Source organism: Sebastes fasciatus, chromosome 3 (genome assembly GCF_043250625.1).
Source record: "Sebastes fasciatus isolate fSebFas1 chromosome 3, fSebFas1.pri, whole genome shotgun sequence".
Lineage (NCBI taxonomy): Eukaryota > Metazoa > Chordata > Actinopteri > Perciformes > Sebastidae > Sebastes > Sebastes fasciatus.
Window position 1 is genome coordinate 15,687,875 of NC_133797.1, and position 21,664 is coordinate 15,709,538.

At 39.5% G+C, this 21,664-nt stretch overlaps 1 protein-coding gene across 4 annotated transcripts in view; it reads right to left on the minus strand.

The window, feature by feature from the left end:
- The window catches only part of LOC141764208 (protocadherin Fat 4), a 38,793-nt gene that overhangs the window by 425 nt on the left and 16,704 nt on the right, over positions 1–21,664 (minus strand). The window contains exons 18-36 of one of the 4 annotated variants that reach the window (XM_074629228.1): positions 21,353–21,508; positions 19,652–19,832; positions 19,417–19,550; positions 17,251–18,198; positions 16,146–16,271; positions 15,419–15,670; positions 15,239–15,337; positions 14,315–14,487; positions 12,013–12,164; positions 10,411–10,718; positions 9,274–9,384; positions 6,621–6,812; positions 5,847–5,944; positions 4,822–4,983; positions 3,494–3,679; positions 2,209–2,286; positions 2,092–2,128; positions 740–1,343; positions 25–688 (exon numbers count right to left, since the gene is read on the minus strand). In XM_074629228.1, the coding sequence (XP_074485329.1) occupies positions 1,170–1,343; positions 2,092–2,128; positions 2,209–2,286; positions 3,494–3,679; positions 4,822–4,983; positions 5,847–5,944; positions 6,621–6,812; positions 9,274–9,384; positions 10,411–10,718; positions 12,013–12,164; positions 14,315–14,487; positions 15,239–15,337; positions 15,419–15,670; positions 16,146–16,271; positions 17,251–18,198; positions 19,417–19,550; positions 19,652–19,832; positions 21,353–21,508 (3,567 nt within the window). In that variant the 3' untranslated portion in view covers positions 25–688; positions 740–1,169. Of the gene's footprint in view, positions 1–24; positions 1,344–2,091; positions 2,129–2,175; positions 2,287–3,493; positions 3,680–4,821; positions 4,984–5,846; positions 5,945–6,620; positions 6,813–9,273; positions 9,385–10,410; positions 10,719–12,012; positions 12,165–14,314; positions 14,488–15,238; positions 15,338–15,418; positions 15,671–16,145; positions 16,272–17,250; positions 18,199–19,416; positions 19,551–19,651; positions 19,833–21,352; positions 21,509–21,664 lie in introns of all 4 variants that reach the window. The other 3 variants (XM_074629227.1, XM_074629230.1, XM_074629229.1) reach the window with 3 other exon arrangements.

A 21,664-nucleotide genomic window follows, 5' to 3' on the forward strand; every position in this document is an offset into this window, starting at 1 on the left:
TCGAGTGCAGTTGGAACAGTTAACCCGTTTCCAAATCAATTTGCTTTTCTAAAATAAAGTGCCATGTTGTCCATGATTTGTCTCAGCAGTCTGTCTGAGCACGAGCCAAAATAATTTACAGTTTTGCTGCTCAACAGGGATTTTATTTAAAATAGAAAGTCAAACTGAACATGACAGCAGTTGATTTTAGTTATTAAAACAGTTTCAACTGCACTTGAATAATAAAATCAGCTGCTGTGATGTCTGTGGGTGTATGGAGGCTGGAGAGTGCCGCTGGGATAATTCAGTGTAGTACTTTAACATTTCAAAAAGTTGATTAATTAAATTTTCTCTTTAATTTTGAATCTATAAAGTAAGAAATAATACGTATCAATTTACTAGTTTTTTTCCAGAGCATCTCATGGTCATCCTTTATATGGTTATCATGTTCCATATAGACCCTTTTTGTGTCGACGTCATGATGACGTCACAGTGTTAGCTGGAGGCAAAACACCGAGTCATGTGATCGAGCGGCCGCTACTGCGCCTGTTCCATGTGCCCAATATCCGGGTACTTTTCCAGGCGGAAGTCGAGCCATTTAGGCTTCATGCGCCACTGAGCAACTTTCATAGGAATGACCAGGGCTCCGCCTCCAACGCTGGATCCAGTTCTCTTAATACATCCATGGAGGAATGGAGGTGTTAGTTAGCTAGGTTGCTTGTCAGTCTACGGACAAGCTAGCTAGCTAACTAACGTTAGCCAGCCGTCTACTCCTCCTGAAGTAGCCTGCCAGCGGTTTAGAGGTCGGCTAATCTGGTCACATTGGTTAATGTTAACTTTCTCAACTAACACTCGTGATGCTGGCGAGTAAGTGACGGTACATATTGAGAGAAACTAGTATTTTCTTCAGCCATGGTTAAAAAAACAAGCCGACAATACTTGCTAGCTAGAGTTAACTAACGTGTTCAGAGAGTTATTTTGCCTCCACCTACGCTCCGCCTACAAAATACGTCATCATGTTTACTAACAGAAAAGGGGTCTATATCCATTTATAAATCATTTAACAGCCTTTAGATTAAAAATACATTTCTGAACTGCTTGAAGAATCAAAATATTTGTGAAGCAGAGCAATTATTTTAGTGGCACTCTGTGGACTCCATACAGTCTGACTATAAGCTGTTCTGTTCAGATCAGAGAGCAGAAGTGTGTCTTTCATTGCCGTCACTGTCGACGTCCTCTGTCTGTCTGTCCACTTTAAACCTTGCTCCGTTACCGTCTGTCTTTTCTGTCCCACCATCGTCCGTCTTTCTATCCGTCCTCTGCTGCTCGTCCTCTGCTCCCCTCTTCTGTGACCTCGTCTGTTCCTGAAACACAAATGGAAAGTAATTAAAAAGGAGTTAACATTATCAACAGCAGTAAAATGCATGTACTAGTACTTTAAAGGGATAGCTCGGGTGTTTTGAAGTGGAGTTGTATGAGGTGTATTAGCTGACAGTCTGCATGCCACCAGCATCGAGAAACAATGCAGTGCTGTGTACGGGAGCTGCAGCAAAACATATTTTAGCCACCTAAAAGAAAAGCTCACCTAAGTAAGAGATAATGTACAGCGAACTGGTCATTGTTGTGAAAGACACCTTGACAGGGCGATGCCGCAAACAGTACACTACAAGATGTTTCTGAAAACATTTGAGGCGAGAAATGGGCATTACAGTAACATAATATTGATTCATATTTGATCAGCGCTGCCCAGTTTGACCGTTTGATCGGAGTCCACGAGTGATTGACAGCTGCTTCCGTTGAATGAAGAGCCAATAGGAACGCTCTATCTCTCTGAAACGACCTGTGATTGGCCAAAGTCTCCCGTCATGGGCTAGATATTTAAAGCCTGAAAACAGAGCCATGAGGAGGTGCAGAAGTCTAGTTGTCTCTCAGAACACTTGAATTACAATATGCTGAAAGGTTATTATGGAATTTTTGCCCAATGATGCCAAAAATATACTGCCTACTGCAGGTTTAAGTTAAGGATCTGGATGCTTCTGCCACCATTCACTGAATCACTGTTTGTCAGCTTGTTATGATATTTCATTGACACTTTGTTCTTGTTTTTTTTACCTTTTCAATGGTTTCAGGAGTCTTCTGAGGCCAGTTCCTGGAACAAAACAGAGGGATTTCCATTAAAAACAGAGCTGTGATGACATTTGAACATGAAGAGTTGTTCGGAGGACTTACGTGTAACCTTCAGCACTTCGGTCGATGTCAAAACTCTCTTTGTCAGAATCCTCCTGATGTTTCTGCTTCGTCTTGAACCTGAGAGAGTAAACATGTGTTGACACTTTAAACTTCCTTCTGGGAGGATTCATGTTTTGAGACTGATATTTAAGCATAAAAATACTCCAAACATGGCCGACCTCTGAGGCTCCTTTTATTACCACTTTAACGTTGGGAAAAAGCATTGACTTTAACAATAAAAAAAGAATTGTGAAATCTTTTGTTTTTTGTTTAACTAGCAATAAGCCATCTGTTGCACTGCGTGGCCGCCAAGATTCTTTTACGCATCAATACAGTTTGTAGATCATCATTAGTGTCCACCTTCACTTAATTAAGACTTTTTAATATCTAATTATCATCTTTATCAATTTGAGTTTTATCTAAACATTTAAATGATTCTATAGTTCTTTGTATCTTTACATTTTGAACATCCCACTTATGTAATATAATAATTATTTTTCTGAGATTTATGTGCACAAGTTTTGAAAAAAATATATTTTAAAGAACAAAACAAAATATTCACAAGACATATTTAATAAGGCTAAAATCGCTTCTTTGTTCACTAAAACAGGTTTTCCTTTAATTTGTTTTTGTTTGTAGAAAAATGTGACAATCTGCCGGAGCCATTAAAGTTACAAATTTTGTTATTGTACACAGTGACTCTAAATAAAATGACAGAAATGCATGTAGTGCTCACAATGAGGAGCAGGGAGAGGTTTCCAACACAGCGATGGAAATCAATTCATAATTCTGACCTTAAACTTCAAACTTTAATCCCCAAATTGTCATTTTTCAGAATTCCGAGATTAATCCCAAATAGTACTGAAATAATTACTTGCATTAAACCTGCAATGTCTAACTTTTTGTCCACTCTGGGGCAGTGGTAACAAGCTGTAAACACAATACTGACATACCTTACAGGGATAGTTTAGGTGTTTTGAAGTGGGGTTGTATAAGGACCTTGTTCATAGTCAGTATATTACCTACAGTAGATGACGGTCGGCACGCCACCAGTTTGGAGAAACAGAAGTACTAGCAGTGGAGCAAAGCAATGTACTGCTGAGGACGGGGGCAGCAGCAAAGCGTATTTAATAATACACTGACTATGGATAAGTATCTCATACAACCCCACTTCAAAAAATCAGAACTATGCCTTTAAGTTAATATAATGAACTTGTTAACAAACCATTGCTTATGTAACATAACCAGTCTGAAGCACAGAAGTGTTGATGGTTTCCAGTCTCACCTGATGATCAAGGCAACAGCAACAATCAATCCCAGCATGCTCAAGGCGAACATGGCGCCCAGAGCGATGACCACAGCCTGGTTGGAGTCAGGACTTTGAGGCTTAATCTCCACGTCAAAGTGAAGACTCTCCCCAAACACTTTGACCAGCTCCGCCCTCACAGCAGCTGATTCGCTCTGCAGTTTCCTGATGGACCCGACAGAAGAGAGTTAAAGCTCCAACATGAGTGGTGAGATCTTTTAGATAGTTAGAGGTGCGGACAAATATTATGTTTAGTGTAAGGCTGTCAAAGTTAACATGATAACATTTTAAACTAAATTTGTTTTAACGGCACTAATATCTTTAACACGTTAACGCAACTTGTGATTTTTAGGTTGTAGCGGGCTCAGTTTTAAAGCTAGAGTGAAGATGCTGGTATTATATGAAACTAGAAAACCTAAGGTACCAACCATGTCATACAAGCTTGTCACGAAGGAGGTAAATAACGCTCCAAACTTGCGCTAAATTTTGGCGAGGAAAAACTGGCATGGCCATTTTCAAAGGGGTCCCTTGACCTCTGACCTCAAGATATGTGAATGTAAATGGGTTCTATGGGTACCAACGAGTCTCCCCTTTACAGACATGCCCACTTTATGATCATCACATGCAGTTTGGGGAAAGTCATAGTCAAGTCAGCACACTGACACACTGACAGCTGTTGTTGCCTGTTGGGCTGCAGTTTGCCGTGTTATGATTTGAGCGTATTTGTTATGTAAATGCAGTACCTGTGAGGGTTTCTGGACAATATTTGTCATTGTTTTGTGTTCATTGATTTCCAATAATAAATATATACATACATTTGCATAAAGCAGCATATTTGCCCACTCCCATGTTGATAAGAGTATTACATACTTGACAAATCTCCCTTAAGGTACATTTTGAACGTATAAAAAAAAAGTGTGATTTGTGATTAATCATGATTAAATATTCTGATCGATTGAAAGCCCTAGTTTAGTGATATAGTTAAAGACCTTTATTTCATTTATGTTGGACTTAAAATACTTCAAGTTGGCTTTTCAGCTATTCAAAGGAGGAGCAGGACAGACAGAGGTGAAGTACTCAGAAGTACTAATACCATGCTGTGAAAGTCCTACATTGAAAATGTTACTTCACTAAAAGTATGTTAAGTATGATCAGGAAAATGTACTTAAAGCTGAAGTAGGGAACAGCCCAACAGTGGGTAACTATAATATATTAAATCAGTCTGGTTAAGGCTGCTTTGTCATGACTTTTATGTAAAAATCTGCATATTGAAGTTTACTTTCTAACATGAAAAATCCAACTCTTACTCTGTGACCTCTTCAGAGGAAACAACCTCTCCTCCATCTTCAGAGATGAAGCTGACCAAAGTCTTCATGGCGTCTCTCAGCGTTCTGGACTGAGAGGATCCTCCGTTAGCACTTGACACCTCGATGATGTTCACAGTCCAGTCCAGAGCCGCACCCAAAGACCTGAGAGGAAAAAAAAGTAAATCTTAAAGGGACTGTTTGTAACTTCTTACAAGTATAAATCACCCGAGTCGGTGTCCCATGCGCGCTCGCATATGCGCGCTCACGTGTGGCTACGCTGTTCAGACAAGACTCCAACACAAACTACATGGAAGCATCAAAACCGCAAAGTTTTATCTAGTAAAGCCTGTCTTGCAAAACAGTGTTGGCTGCGGTCAGAGGACGCGGGGGAGACCGTAGTTTTGGTCTCGAGGGCCGGAGTCTCTGCTGTACTCTGCTCGGCTGCTCGGCTGCTCCTCTGCCTGCTTGCCTTCACTCAGCTCGCTCCACCTCATGTGCATGCGCGCACACTACACACTGCAGAAGACTTCGTAGCTCTGAGACTATCTAGTGAATGTACAGTGGACGTTTGTGCAGAAATAACTGCTGCAGCTCCTCCAGACCAACAGAGGTTTCCCGTGTCTTGTGAAGTGACGGGGCTCCGCAGCGAGAATTGTTATCGTCTCTGACCGGGTGCCGGTGTCTCCCCTGTTCTCTCCGGCCGCGGTCGGGAGACTGAAGCAGGAAAAGCCAACACCAGGATCAGCAGTGATTCATGGAGAGACCTTCGTCTGGTCAGCTAGCATTACTGCCAAGCAGGTGAAATATAGAGTGATATTGTGGTTTTAGCTGACGTGTGCCGCCTCACTGTTTTGAGTGATGCTCGTTCATGTCTATTTAGAGCGAGCACAAGCGCAAGCCCGACGCTGACTTTCGTTGACTTAACGGCCACAGGTGTCGCTGTTAACAAGCATTTCTGATTCTTACAAACAGTCCCTTTAACAAAGGAAAAATCTCAAACCAATCTTGATATAAACTTGTCTCACTTTTCCAACTCTGGGACTTTCTTCTCCACGATGTTCGCAGGCTGGTTGAGAGAGATGACCACCATGTCCCCACTGCTCGCACTTCCCTGCACTTCCACCTGGGGGGCAGAAGAGAGCGTTTATGGGATGTATAGAGTGCTACAGGAATGAGTCCTAAAACCCGGGAATGAGTTAGCATTTTAGCACTTCTGGTTCCCTTGTCAGTTGAAAATTTAAAACATTAAATTAAGTCTTTATGCACTTTGTTATTTATGGTGAAACAAATTTTACAAACTCAATATTATTCTATTATTTTTTATATACTTGGAGGAGGGTGTTGCAGGGCTTTGTTTTGTTTTCTGGGGAGGGCCTAAAATTAAACATAATGTTCAGCCTCACTTCTCCACCCAAATAATCTTGTAAAACTGTGTTCAGCTCTCAAAAACCGTAAGAAAGAATTTACAAAAACTTTAATATTGATGAAATATTGTTAATGTCTGCTAAAATGAAAAAGAAAAGAAAAAAATCCGCAATTAACTTAGTAATAAACCAGAGTATAGAAGCAAAGAAGCATGTGTTTATGGATAACTCCATCTTAATTGAGATGTATCATTGTGCATCAGACGCATCATGAATCATTGTGTAAGTCCCAGAGGGTTTCCTTCATCAGTCTTTCTGAAAAGCTGAAAAATGATACTCAATTTCTCTGCACATACTCTGCTATTTGCATTTTCTTATTCTAAAAATGTTGATTATTTTTTCTCCACCTCTGTTCATCCAGTCCTCCACACTCACCTCCACCTTGGCTGTAGCATGAAGTCCTCTGGGATCTGTGGCCTTCACCTCCACAGCAGCCAGCTGTCCAGCCAGTTCCACTGCTGACACCACATACACCAGACCTGAGGACGGCTCCACGTCAAAGTAAGGACTATCTGCTGTCAGACTGTAGACCAGCTGACCCTCCTCACCGACATCAGGGTCTGAAGCCTGGGGGCAAGTTTCAAGATTTACCATCAGAAGTGGCTCTACTTTCATGTCCGACTGGGTAGCATCCAGCACACCGTATCAAATGTCTGTACATGACTTTTATGACATACTATACCATGACTTATTTATGACTTTATGACATACTATACCATGACTTATTTATGACTTTTATGACATACAACAGTATGTCTTTTTCACTTTTTTATGACATACTATACTATGACTTTTTTGAGACATGCTATACTATAACCTTTTTTTTATGACTTTTATGACGTACTATACTGTGACTTTTTTATGACATAATATACTTAAGTCTGTCAAAGTTAAAACGATAACAACGTGTTAACGCAAATTAATTTTAACGCCACTAATTTCTGTGGTGTGACGACCCCTCCCCACCACTAGGTGTGTGTTGGCTCGCTGGTCTCTTTTCTGTTTCTTGCAGGCTCTGGTTGAGGCGGGGCCATCATCAGATGATGAGCTACACCTGGGCCCGGTGTAGCACTGAATATAAGCCCTCTTTGCCATTCAGATCTCATCCCATCCGCTCACACACTTCGTCCGTGTGGACACCGCAGCGTGGCTCTTCTTTTTGTTTTGTTCCATGCACTCCTACACCACTGATGACTGATACTGATCTTTGCATTTATTTGTTATCTGGTGATTTTTGTAAATAAACTTAATGTTATTTTGCTCGTCTCCATTCCCATTTTTGTTGCAGCCTAAGAGCCGGGCTGTGAAACACTATACTATGACTTTTTTTCATGACCTTTTTTGACATACTATGACTTTCTTTTTTTTTATAATACCTGTTACCTGGTGTCTCTGTTACCTGACTAAACCTGCTTCTGACTTTTTCATGAAGTTTTTGAGCATACTATACTATGACTTTTTTTCATGAAATTTTTCAACATACTATATTATGACTTTTTTCATGAAATTTTTTGACGTATAACTATTTTTGGTGAAATTTTTCGACGTACTTTACAATAACTTTTTTTTCATGAAAATTTTCAACATACTGCACTATGACTTTTTTATATGAAATTTTTCGACATACTATACTATGACTTTTTTTAGTGAAATTTTTCTGCGTACTTTACAATAACTTTTTTTGTGAAATTATTCGACATACTATACTATTTTCTTCTTTTTTTTTTATAATACCTGTTACCTGGTGTCTCTGTTACCTGACTTAACCTGCTTCTGATGTCTGGCACATTTGACTATCAGCTGGGTTTTAAATAAGGTCTCTTGTTCAGTCCATAGTCTGGCTGAGAGAAGCGTGCAGTCTTATCAAGTTGTGCTGTGGCCATGCAAATGGGCAGAGTGAGGTCAGGTTGGAGATACACACAGGAGGTGAACAGTATGCTGGCTGGGGATTACAACATTACATTTAAAAATGATTTTATACTTTTATGATCAATATTCTCTATCATTGGTTAACATATTTCTATAAGTCCTAAAAGTTTTACTTCCACACATACTAAACTATGAATTTTTTTTCTTTCATGAAATTTTTCGACACACTATAGTATGAATTTTTTTTGTGAAATTTTCTTACATACTATAGTATGAATTTGTTTCATGAAATGTTTCGACATACTATACTATGACCTTCTTTTCAATGACTTTTTTAAACATACTATACTATACATTTTTTTCGTGAAATTTTTCATGAAACTATACTATGACTTTTTTTCGTGAAACTTTACGACATACTATACTACTAAAACAAGTCATTGTACAGTATATACATTTTTTTTTAAAGTCAGTATAGTATGTCGAAAGATTTCACCAAAAAAAGTCATAAGTATAGTATGTTGAAAAATTTAAAAGAAGTCATAGTATAGTATGTCTTTTTTTGGACATAATATGCTATCCTAAGACTTTTTGAATTGTTTTTGTATTACTATACTATGACTTTTTTAATTTTTCCGACATACTATACTAGGACTTTTTTTTTTTTTTTTTTGACATACTATACTAGGACTTTTTTATAACTTTCATGAGATACTAAACTATGACATTTTATGGAACACTTTACTGTGACCTTTTTATGACATGCTATAGTATACGTTTTTATGACATACTTTACTATGACTGTATGTTTCTTCCAGTAGTGGTCTCTGGGACTTTGAAATTTGGAATCTTTTCAGCGCAGTTGCTGTCTTTTAGTGAGCCAGTCGGGAGAGTTTACTGTATGTCCTGGAAAGACTCAGATAACTTGTTTCACTGCTGCTCATGAACCACGTCATTCAGAGTGAACAACCCGCTGGGTTTCAGTTCAAAGTACACAACTACTGTTTATCACAGCTACAGTAATTGTGCCATCATATAACACAGAGGAGATAAATGTAGCCTCGAGTTCTTATCTGACACACTGACGTTTTATTTATATCATTGTTTCTTGAGGATGTTTTCTGGCAAATGGAAACTGACAGAAGCTGGGTGTGTTTACCTTGACATGGAGGACGGGGGTCTTATACGGGGCGATGCTGAACACAGAGGCTTTATAAACCTCGGAGGGAAACTGCGGAGACTCGTTCACATCCTCCACCTGAACTCTGACCTGAGAGAGAAGAAACATGTCAAAGTACTGAAGATAATTGCTGTGCATGAGTTCTTGGTTCAAGACAAATGTACCAGTATAGAGAACCTCCAGGTACTGTTCAAAGTTAAGAAAATCTCATTCAATTTCACGTTGCCATTTGTAATAATCCCTGCAGAATAAGATCAAGAGTATGTCATGAGGTTCACTCTATTTGGGTGTTTTCACACTTGGTTCCTTTCAGCCCTCCAAAAAAACTCAGAGCGATTAGTCAGCATTTTTTGTGTATATATTAACAATCCAAAAGAACTATGATCCCTCTGAAACAAACCGTACTAAGACCTCCTCGGGAGGGTGGTCTAATGTATTAGTAATACTGATAATAATGCTAATGTATTAGTAATAATGTTAATGTTTTAATAATACTGTTAATGTTAATGTATTAGTAATAATGTTAATGATGTTAATGTATTAGTTATAATGTTGAGGCTTGGACTGTTGGTTTGACAAAACAAACATTGTGAAGGAGTCACTTTGGGCTCTGTGACATTGTGATGGCATTTCTCACTATTTTCAATATTTTTACAAACCAAACAATCAATTAATGGAGAAAATAACCAGCAGATTAAACCTGCAGTAGGCAGAATGTTTTTGGCATCATTGGGCAAAAATTCCATAATAACCTTTCAGCATATTGTAATTCAAGTGCTCTGAGAGATAACTAGACTTCTGCTCCTCCTCATGGCTCTGTTTTCAGGCTTTAGAAAATCTTGCCCCTGATGAGAGACTTTGGCCAATCACAGGTCATTTCAGAAAGAGAGCGTTCCTATTGGCTGTCCTCCGGCTGGTGGGCGGTGCTTGATATTTCTTCAACTGATCTCAACATGGCTGCCGGGTCACAAACTTTCTATAAAAAATCTGACCTTTCTCTAAAAATATACTGCCTAGTGCCACTTTAATGCCGAATTTAGAAGAAGGCATGAATAATTAAGATCTGAAATATTCAGCTTGTAAACATGTCTATAGGATTTAAATAACAGATCATACCATTGCAACGGCTGACGTAGGGGGGATCCTTGTGTCCACTGCCTCCACATCCAGGATGTACCACTCCTGCTCCTCTTTGTCCAACCGTGTTCTAGTGAGGACGTCTCCGCTGGCGTTGACGGAGAACAGGTCAGTGTGTGTTTTCAGTGTGTAGGCCACATCATAAAGGTCACTTCCTGAGGAGGCCCAGACCCTTCCGACCGTCACCCCCGCCGGCTGGTTCTCAGGTAGGCTGAAGTTGTAGGAGGAGCTCCTGAAGGCCACGCCCTCCACCAGACTGACCACCCTCAGATTCACCACGACACTAGCTGCACGAAACACACACAGTACGTACAGGTACATTTTAACTAGCAACCCCAACAAGATGCAACTTTCTCATGCAAGGAAATGTGATACTATTCTGCAAGGTTTTCTATTTGTTGTTCTTAACATTGTTTAAAAGCCGTTTCCTGGGAAAACCCTGTGGAATACATGAATTGATGAGTTTCACATTTTCAGTTTGGTTTGAACTCGGTAGCACGAGCAGGTTAGGAAGGCTGAGTACACCCAAAATTGTTTTTATCGGTTCAAAATGTATGTTATAAATAATTTAATTTAAGTTAAAGATGCTATACTGTCAGTTGCTGTAAAGTCATATACTGCACTACGTCCCACAGGAAGCATACAGAGCTTGACATGATAAACTAGAAGTGCACTCGGGGAGCGCAGACCTCCGCCAAGGCAGGTTTCATGTACATCAGCTTTTCAGCTTTGTGACGATGCTAATCAAAGAGGCTTTTTAAAGAGTTTATTTAGCTTAAGAAGTAGGAGGATTTTCTCAACCCATAAAGGAACACCTCATCCTTCATTTAATCACAAACATTCAACATCAGCACATCTGGAGATACGAGGTTTTCACTGGACAGGAAGGGGATGAAAAACTGTAATCTGAAAAGTGACTAAAGCTGTCAGATAAATGCAGTGGAGTAAAAAAGTCCAATATTTACCTCAGAGATGTAGTGGAGTAGAGGTATAAAGTAGCATAAAATGAAAATAATCAAGTAAAGTACAAATACCCTGAATCTGAATACAGTACTTGAGTAAATGTGTTTGTTACATTCCACCACAGCAAACCACAACTCAAAGTAAAAAGAAAAGAAATGCTGCTTCAGTTTCTGTCACACAGTCTGAAGTTTACTACGCAAACATCTTTTCATGTTGCTGAATGGTGAACTGAACTCAAACCAAATAGTATGAAAGCAAAGAGACAAATCTCTGGTGTTTTTTTGCACTTTGGACTGAACACGATTATTATATTTATAATATTTTATTATTTAACACGGGCCATTTCGGTATAAAATGACAAAAGAATAGAAATAATTTTGTTTTCCTTTTGTATGGCACTTTGTAGGCAGACGTTTTACCGGCGTCCGGTAGTCGCTTTCAGTCCAAAATGGTGGAAGCGTTGCTTTGCTGCTGGGCGCTAACATTGCAATGGAACGAACAATTGACTTTTCACTTCTTGGCAATATACGTTCTTTGTCCAAACAGCAGAGAATAGGCAACATGGAGACTTGTGGGTAACGAACGTTGAGTAAAACTGCATGATGCTGTCAGACTGACCTGTGGAGTTCAGAGGAGGACGGCCGTGGTCTTTAGCCATGGCTGTCAGCACCAGTGTGGTGTCCTCTGTGACATTGGCAAGGTCAAAGGTTAAGGTCACTGCCCCGGTCTCACTGTTTAAGGCCAAATATGGAGAATTTCCTTCACAGAAACTACAATAGCAGAGAGCAGAAAAAGCATTCTCAGCATATTACACCCTTGGAGATTATGCATCACAGTCGTAGTTCAGCTGACAACGGCACAATCAACTAGAACATAATACATCTTAAAAAAATGATTTTAACATTTCATAAACTGTTGAAAAACATGGGTCGCATGCAAGAACATTTTCATAATGTTATCCTAAATCTTGGATTCACCAAACTCTTTTGACAAAACAAACTTAATTTGTAAAATTGCTCATTTCAGACTGATGTTGCAGCTGTTTATGAGAAGCTGCATGTTTGTGAGATTTGATCATTTGCATAATCAACGCCCCTAAAATCGCCGTGTAAGGTTTGTGGGAAAGTTTCTTTTACAAAAATGTTACCAAAAAAAAAACTTTTCACAAATTAGCAGATAAAAAGGTAACAACTTGAGCAGTGCCTGTAGTGTCAGAGGACCTGAAACAATTTAAAAGTATTAATAGTACAGCTGTCAGCGAGCGACGTGTCATCAGTTGTATTCAGTGGCGCTGCCAAGGGGTGGCCTGGTCACAGCCACCCTGATACAATCCTCATGTTGTCCATGATTATGATTTTTTGTTTTTCATTTTGGACATATATAATATAATATAATATAATATTTTTGCTTACAAAAACAAACAGTAACAACCGACTAAAGCTGTATTGAAAATAAGTGGAGGCATTTGTGTGGTGTTTTTAAACTGGAGGAGACTTATTCTCAGTAAATATTTTGTCCCTTACAACTTCTTAAAATTGAAGAACAATGTATGGCCTAACATGTATATACTAGTGCTGTCAAAGATAACGCGTTAACGCAAATTTGTTTTAACGCCACCAATTTCTTGCATGAACACAACTTGTGATTTTTAGTATTTTGGGGTTTTAAAGCTAGAGTGAAGATACTGGCATCATATGAAACTAAAAAAACCTAAAGAATCCATTGGTACCAACCATGTCATACTAGCTTGTCACAAAGGAGGTTAAATAACACTCTAAACTTGTGTAAAATGTTGGCGAGGAAAAACTGGATTGGCCATTTTCAAAGAGGTCCCTTGACCTCTGACCTCAAGATGTGTAAATGAAAATGGGTTCTATGGGTACCCACGAGTCTCCCCTTTACAGACACGCCCACTTTATGATAATCACATGTAGTTTGGGGCAAGTCATAGTCAAGTCAGCACACTGACACACTGAAAGCTGTTGTTGCCTGTTGGGCTTGAGTTTGATTCGAGCATATTTGTATGCTAAATGCAGTACCTGTGAGGGTTTCTGGACAATATTTGTCTTTGTTTTGTGTTTTTAATTGATTTCCAATAATAAATATATTCATACATTTGCATAAAGCAGCATATTTGTCCACTCCCATGTTGATAAGAGTATTAAATACTTGACAGATTTACCTTTAAGGTACATTTTGAGCAGATAAAAAACGTGTGATTAATTTGCAATCATACGATTAATCGCGATTAAATATTTTAATCTATTGACAGCTCTAGTATATACTTATACATAACACATTAAAACAGGATTGTTGTGGAACTAAAAATGTTACCTGTACCGGTATTAGTCTACGCACATCAGATAATTGGACCACATGTGTTCATTTGTACTTTAAATCCAAAGTAAGAGAAAATTAGTGAATGCCAAAAATTGCACAAGGCCCGTACTATGAAATTGAATTACAGTCAGACACTGGGCTCAGCACCTGGTCAATACCTTGATAAAGAGTTTTTTAACAGCTAACTCATAAACTGATAAATGATCAATAATTAAAGACAGGAGTCCAGCAGTCCAAAGGGGCGTATTGGCATGGGAAACATACGTTTACATTACCAAAGCAACTGTGACCTAAAAACAAAAGTCCTGTCCTCTCTCTGGGTTTCATGCTGGTGAGGAGGAGGTGGTGTTTTTTCCCTGTTAGAAGTTTTTTTTTGGTGAAGTCTTTCCTATCCGATGAGAGGGTCGTACTGTAAAGGCCAAAGGGTGTCGTATATACAGATTGTAAAGCCCCCTGAGGCAAATTTGTTATTTGTGATATTAGGCTATACAAATAAAACTGAATTGACAGGAGTTCATGCAGAAACAGTTTCTAAAGGAAGAATTTCAGCAGGACGAATGGCATCCTGAGCTGAGCTGACCTGTAGGTGATGAGCGAGTTGTTCCCGACGTCTCTGTCGGTGGCGGACAGCGTCAGCAGCAGCTTCCCTTCCTTGGCATCTTTCAGTAGGACGCTGCCAACATATCTGCTAGAGCTGAACTCAGGTCTGTTGTCATTGACGTCAGTGAGGCTGACTCTGATGGTGGTGACGTTCTGGTGTCAAACAAAGAATAATATAAAGTCACATAAAAGTCTGAATGGAGTGCTGCTCAGGTGTGAAAAATATGTCCCTCTGGTGCTCCTCAGTGTGGGGATCCTACTAGTTTAGATGAAAAGTCTGACGCACTCAAGAGGGTAGTGATTTAAAAAGCCTTTAATAAGTCATGGCTATTTTGTCACAGTAGCAGTAAAAAAAATGCCCACGCATTTACATTTCGTAATCGCATATACATATATCCTCTTCTTTGGTTCCTTTATGATGTTGATTAATCTTGTTATTGCCTAATATGTTATAGATTTATATCAAAGTGAAACTACAAAACCATTCATTTAAGCACATTTCAGTTTTTCAGTATGTGTGATCTGATTATAATTTTTTTAAATTAGAGTTAATAACATTTTAATGACAGATGTTTCTATTTCTATTTTGGGGTCTTTCAGTTTATTTATTAATTGCAGCATAATCTATGAGATCAGTGGTTTTCCATTGCAGAACATGTACATCATGAAAAACGTCAGTGTTATACTTTTAACATGCCTTACTTGATTTCAAACTAACATAGTAGTATTTTTGAAAAGATCTGTAAATGACTTTGTTGTTAAACCAAATCTGGTGTTTCCATTATTAAAATGTTATTTTGTCACTTACCTGTAACCTTCCTAAAACAGTCCAAGAAATGGAAACGATATCAACGACAAATAATTAAATTAAAATTATGAAGTTACGGGTCTCTCGCCATCTTACCTCTCTCTGTGGGCTGCCTTTGTCTGAGGCTTTCACAAACAGCTCATACGTTTCCCTGCTCTCCCGATCCAGAGAGCCAACAGCCAGCAACGTCCCATCCTGTAACACAACACATGATCTCAGAGCCAGAGCAAACATCTTCATATTTCATACTCCCACAATCCTCTCTCTTGGCCTCACCTCTCTGAATCTGAAGAGTGGGTGAGGGGAGGAGAGGGAGAGGGTGACCTCTCCGTTGTGGCCGAGGTCGGCGTCTGTGGGCACAAAGGTGAAAACTTCTTCCGGAGTTACATCCGAGTACTGGCCCTCAGGGATCCGTAGGGGGTCCGGGATACTGGGGAACTGTGGGGCGTTGTCGTTGTAGTCCAGGACGGTGATGTTGAGCTGAGCAGTGGATCTCAGACCGTCTGTGACTTGATCCACCGCCACCACCTGAATGAAGACACAGAGACCAACATGAACTCAGCTGAGCAAACTCTCTCCCATGATCTTTGTATAGTTATTTTTGGTACATAAAACAACAGGGTCTTCTTTACAACACAAGGACTAAATACAACTCACAAATGTGTTTTGCATTTTACTATTGTGAGTTATTACTACTAGCGATGGGAGGAGGAGTTTCATAATGTTTATAATAGGGCTGTCAAATCGATTAAAAAGAACATTTGAACAAATAATTTACGATTAATTTGGGATTAATAGCGGTTAATCATGACAATCATGTGATTAAATATTCGAATTGATTGACAGCCCAAGTGTATACGTGTCAGATAATGTTGTCTGTTATCTGGTATCCGTGAGGATGTAAACTGCTGTGTTTCTCATTGAAACACAGCAGTTTACATCAATTTTCATCGAAACAGGCAAAAACCAGGAGATAGGATATTTAATCATGTAATGTTTGTACCTGTAATATATAGCTGTCCTTTGTCTCTCTGTCCAAGGTGACGTCCTTCCTCAGTGAGACCACACCTTGTTTGTTGATGTCAAAGGTATTATTGGTATAGATGAAGTAACCATCGGAGAATCCACCCTGAAGAAGAAAATAAGGTCAAAGTGTGTTAAATACCTCTGCTGACTTCATAGTCAGAGTTAATCATCAACACTGAAACACGAGCAGGTACTTATCTGAAGCAATACAGTATGATCCGAGAAATGACTGAGATAGTCTTAGTAAATTACTATGATAGTTAAAGAAACTGCTGTTGCAAATACAAATATGACTGGATCTATTTCATCAAACACAGAGGTCACCTGACAGTCCTGTGTGAGCTGGTATACAAATCAATTATTTGGAGTTGTATGTTCATTTTGCAATATTTTTGAGGTACATTTTGATCAAATATAAAAAATATGTGATTCATTTGCGATGAATTGCAATTAATCATCGACAATCATGCGATTAATTGCGATTACATTTTTTAATCAATTGACAGCCCTAATAAAAGTAATTTATGGTGCTGTTAGATTGCTGCCAGACCGCCCCGTTAATACATGTGCGTGCCTCCCTTTGTGTGTTTTGACCGCAGTCGAAATGTTGTTTTTGAAAGGCTAAACGACAACAAATATGGATTGAAGCAGAATATTTCGTTAAATAAAAACATGTTGTGTATTTTGGAAATGATTAGATCTCTCTTTTATCCAATACACTTTGACGTAATTAATGCCAAATTCTATTTAAGAAAATAGCTTTCAGAGTCAGAGTCTTCCCCCAAAAACAATAGCCTGCAAATCAGTATGACTTTGTATCATTAAATGTATGTTGATGCCGATCCAGAAAAATATGCAGATTAACCATTTCTAAATATTTTCTATTAATAAAATAAATTCTGAGCATTGTCCAGCCTTCGTAAAATGGTAACTGGTAGCAAAATGTTCTGCAGCTGTACTGATTGTAAAAAGGAGTATGCATTTTAAAAGTACACGTGAGAACACAACTACACAGATAGGATCTAAAGAAGAAAAAAATAACCAAAGAAAAATTCAACGCAGAAGCAGGTGATTTAACTCACCTCATCCCTGTCAGTGACCTCCAAGGTCAAGATGGATGCACCGCTGGCCAGATTCTCAGAGACGGCCACGTCGTAGCTTTCCTTACTGAACTCAGGTGGGTTGTTGTTCACGTCCTTCACCTTCACCACCACAGAGCCGTTCCCAACCAGAGAGGGAGTCCCCCCATCAGAGGCCTGAACCATGAGACTGTACACCTTCACCTCACTGTAGTCCAGAGTCTGGGCCAGCTGCAGAATCCCGCTGGAAGAGTCCAACTCAAAAACAGGAGGGTCGGATGAGGGACTTTGCTGGAAAATACTGTAAGTAACTCTTCCATTTGCTCCTTCATCAGGGTCTACAGCTGATAAGGTGAGCAAGCTTGTACCCGCTGACTCTGTCTCTAAGACTTCAACCTGATACTCAGCCTCTGAGAACTTGGGGATGTTATCATTGATGTCGGACACTTGGACCAGCAGGGAGGCTGTGGCCGACCTGACTGGACGACCCTGATCTTCAGCCACCACCAGCAGGTTGTACTCTGCCTTAGTCTCCCTATCAAGTGCACCAGCCACAGTCACCATCCCAGACAGAGGATCAATAGAAAACCTCGCCTCTCCTCCTCTCAGAGAGTATCTGATCTCCTTGTTGAAGCTGCTGTCTTTGTCTGTAGCTGGAACAACAGTAACATTGGATCCTACCTCTGCGTCTTCTGGGACTGATTCCGTGACAGAACTGGAGGTAAAAACAGGACTGTTATCATTGACGTCAGTGACTTGAACCTCCACGACTGCGTTGTCACTGTTGATCCCATCAGAGATGGAGATCGACACAGAGTAGTTGTGTGGGGCCTCATCGTAGTCGAGCTTCACTTTAGTGGTGAATTCACCACTGTTGGAGATGGCGAACTTATCGGTGTCTGTCTCAACTACGAGATTCACAGGAATCTCTCCTGTTGCAAGGAAGTCGACCTGAATAAATAAACGAAAAAAATATCACACAACAAAGTCAGACATCGCTATGCCAACAGAGATGCTTCAGAGTAACTCTGCTTGCTCCAATGAAACAGTTAGGTCCACCAAAAAAAATATGAGGAGCTGTAAATCCCAAACTGTAATCCAAATGATGGTTGACTTTTGAGCCATTAGAGGGACTAAAGTTGTCTTCAGTTAGAGTTACCAAGCACAATTTAGAGGCATTTCAAGTCAATGCAAAGTCAATAGTTGATGCAACAGACCAGTAAGTTGGTCCGTTGAACACTTTCATTCGAAAGGTCAGATTGCCATGAAATTTGGTACAGATATTCATGGTCCGTAAAGGGTCATTCCATGACTCACGACAATGTATCTCTAAAACCAATTCATCCATTTGTATTGACTTTTCTACATGAATTTATGATACCAAAAGGTACCACCACTAAACTGACATTTTCATGTGTACCTTAGAAAATATAAGCATCTAAAAAGGCAGACTGCCATGAAATCTTCTTTTACACTTTTGAGCACATTTCATTTCCCAACTGGATAATATTTGACTTTAATATTATTATTGTCAGTGTGTCAGTGTGCTGACTTGACTATGACTTGCCCCAAACTGCATGTGATTATCATAAAGTGGGCATGTCTGTAAAGAGGAGACTCATGGGTACCCATAGAACCCATTTTCAGTCACATATCTTGAGGTCAGAGGTCAAGGGACCCCTTTCCTCACCAAAATTTAGCGCAAGTTTGGAGCGTTATATAGCCTTTTTCGTGACAAGCTATATATGGCATATAACCTTTACTCCTCCATCAGGAAAAAAATCCAGGCTCTAGACAAGCACAATCATTATTATCATACATATCTTATTACAATATTTTATTCTTTATTTATATGTTCTGTCAAACTCAAGGTGAAACACTTTTGTATTATGGTTTGTCCTTTATGGCCCCTATCAAAGTTTTAGCGTTTTGGTGTCGTTTTAAACCATCACCTGCTTCAAGAAGTAGCCAATGATTTACCAGTGTTTAAATGACATTGTTTCTCTGTACAAATGTTTAAAACAAACTATTGTATTGGGACAAAACTATTGGTAAACAAGTGGTAGAGCATAATTGAAAACTTGCTTTGGATATAAGTGGGAAAGGAGATGAATGAGGTGAACTATAATACTCTGGTGACAGTCTGTGCTAGTGTTCAGAGAAGCTCACCTTGAGGATCATTGTTCCTGAGTCTCTCTCTTCTTCTATGGTGCCACTGTAGGTGCTCTGTGTGAACTGTGGTTTTGTATCTCCAACAGCGAGAATCTCCACCTGCGCTGCGGCGGAGCGGGACACTACACCTCCTAGAAGAGAATAATAATATCATCATGACTTCACTGTGACTGGCTGAACAAAAATAACTGATCAACACTTGACATGTGAAAAAAATACTGTTCACATCTACCATCTCTGGCTGTAATGAACAATAAGAACTCCAAGGTTTGATGCCTTTCCACTGGAATAATTTTCGGCAGAGTAATCGCTCCGGTGTTTTCATCAATGGAGAAGTACTCGTTTTGATTCCCAAAGTCGATGGAGTATTTGATCTGTCCATTGACACCTGCATCTGGATCTTCTGCTTCAACCTTTGAATTACATCATAGATAAAAAATACATAATTAAATATTACCACTGTTTTGTTATGAGCCTATCCACAGGAGTTTTACAGATTAGTAAAATTTAGTGGCTTAGCAACGTGCCCCAGGAAACAACTGACCAAGTGCCTACATTAACGTTACATGTTACAAACTACAAAAAAACTTTGAAGATGGTCAAAAGAAGTGTCAGATACAGTATGGAACAACAATATTCCTGATCTTGTGGACAGTGTGTTTTTCATGTGGTTTAACGGTGTAGCTGTGAAATGGTTTGCTTCATATTGAAGCCATGAATTTCAGGAAGCAAGTTATTTATCTAGAAGCCAACCTATAACATGTGGAGTCCCACAGGGAAGTATTTTGGGCCCCTGCTGTTTCTATTATGTGTAAATAACCTGAAATTTGAAAATGTATTTTTATATGCTGACGACTCTGCCATTTGGCTCCACATAAGAATGAGAACAAAATGATCTTTAGTGAGAAATTCAGTAAAATCTAAAGTTTATTTATAATATTTTGGATGTTTGATATACAGTAATCTGGGTGGGGAGAGCATGGCTATACAGATCCTCAAAAAAGTGAGCAATGGAACCAATTACAGAACTAATTGATAAAGGAGGGCTTATGCCGGGTACACACTACACGAGAATCAAGACGATTTTGGCCCGATTCCCCCCTCCCATCAATCGTCAGCAAAGCCCCGATTTTTGAATGGTTCTAAAGATTATCTTTCTAGATATTCTTGTGGTGTGAGGTATGTTAAGAGTCTTATTTACATCCACCGATCGGCTCGGAAGTCCATCCTAGCTGCACCGATTTCAAATCGTAAATATTGAACTTGTTGTGTGTTGGAAGCCCCGAGGACAGCCATTGACACAGTCATGTAGGAAAGAATGATAGCTAATTGGGAACCAAGCTGACTGAAGCGGAAGGACAACCACCGCAGTCATTGCGGCCGCGCCTAATGTGTGAGCTAATGTAAAACGCGTTGCATAAAGTAGGAAGATGGACCTCAGAAATTGGGGACCAACATGTTAATTTGTGGTAGCAACACAAGTGTTTATTTAACGTGTTTCCTTGACATGAATGAAAAACTAAAATCGCTGATTCTTCCTGCACTTCGTCCGCAATGTTTGTTTACACTAAAGTCACGTTTGATGGCAAGATATTTTGCAAGATTGCCATTTCTTTAAGTCGAGACTCTTGTTCATGAATGGAATCTGTTAGTGTGTGGTGAGCTGTTTTGGCCAAATTGTTGCTGTCCACACACTACAGGAACAAAACTGTTAAATTTATCACAACATGTCGTTATGTGTGGGGTCTCTCACATTTTCAACATCTGTTAAGATTTGAAAAATCTTTTAGTGTGGGCCAGCCTTTAAGTTGTGTCCTAAATTGCACACTATGGTTTCCCAAGGTGTGAATGTCTTTCAACTAAAAATCTGCTGTGTAACGTGGTGCACTGTCTAATTGTGGGGAAATTAAACAGTATTATACAGACTCCTCACCTTCACAAGCAACATCCCCTCCGTTTGGTTCGTGAAGACTTTGCTCTCATACTGGCTGCTGGTGAATTTAGGGCTGTTGTCGTTCTCATCCAAAAGAGTTATATTCACAATTGCCGTTGCAACATGGTTGGGTGGTTCCGTCTCCTTCGCTTCAACCTTTATGATGGACAAAAGAATAATATCTCAGGATGTAATCAGGTGTGTTTATAATATTACCATTGGTCCCAAAACTTGCCCATGTGAGAACATGAGGTACCAGCTCCAGCTAGTGCCCAATACGGCCGCTTTGTATCGAACAGAGTAAAGGGGGAC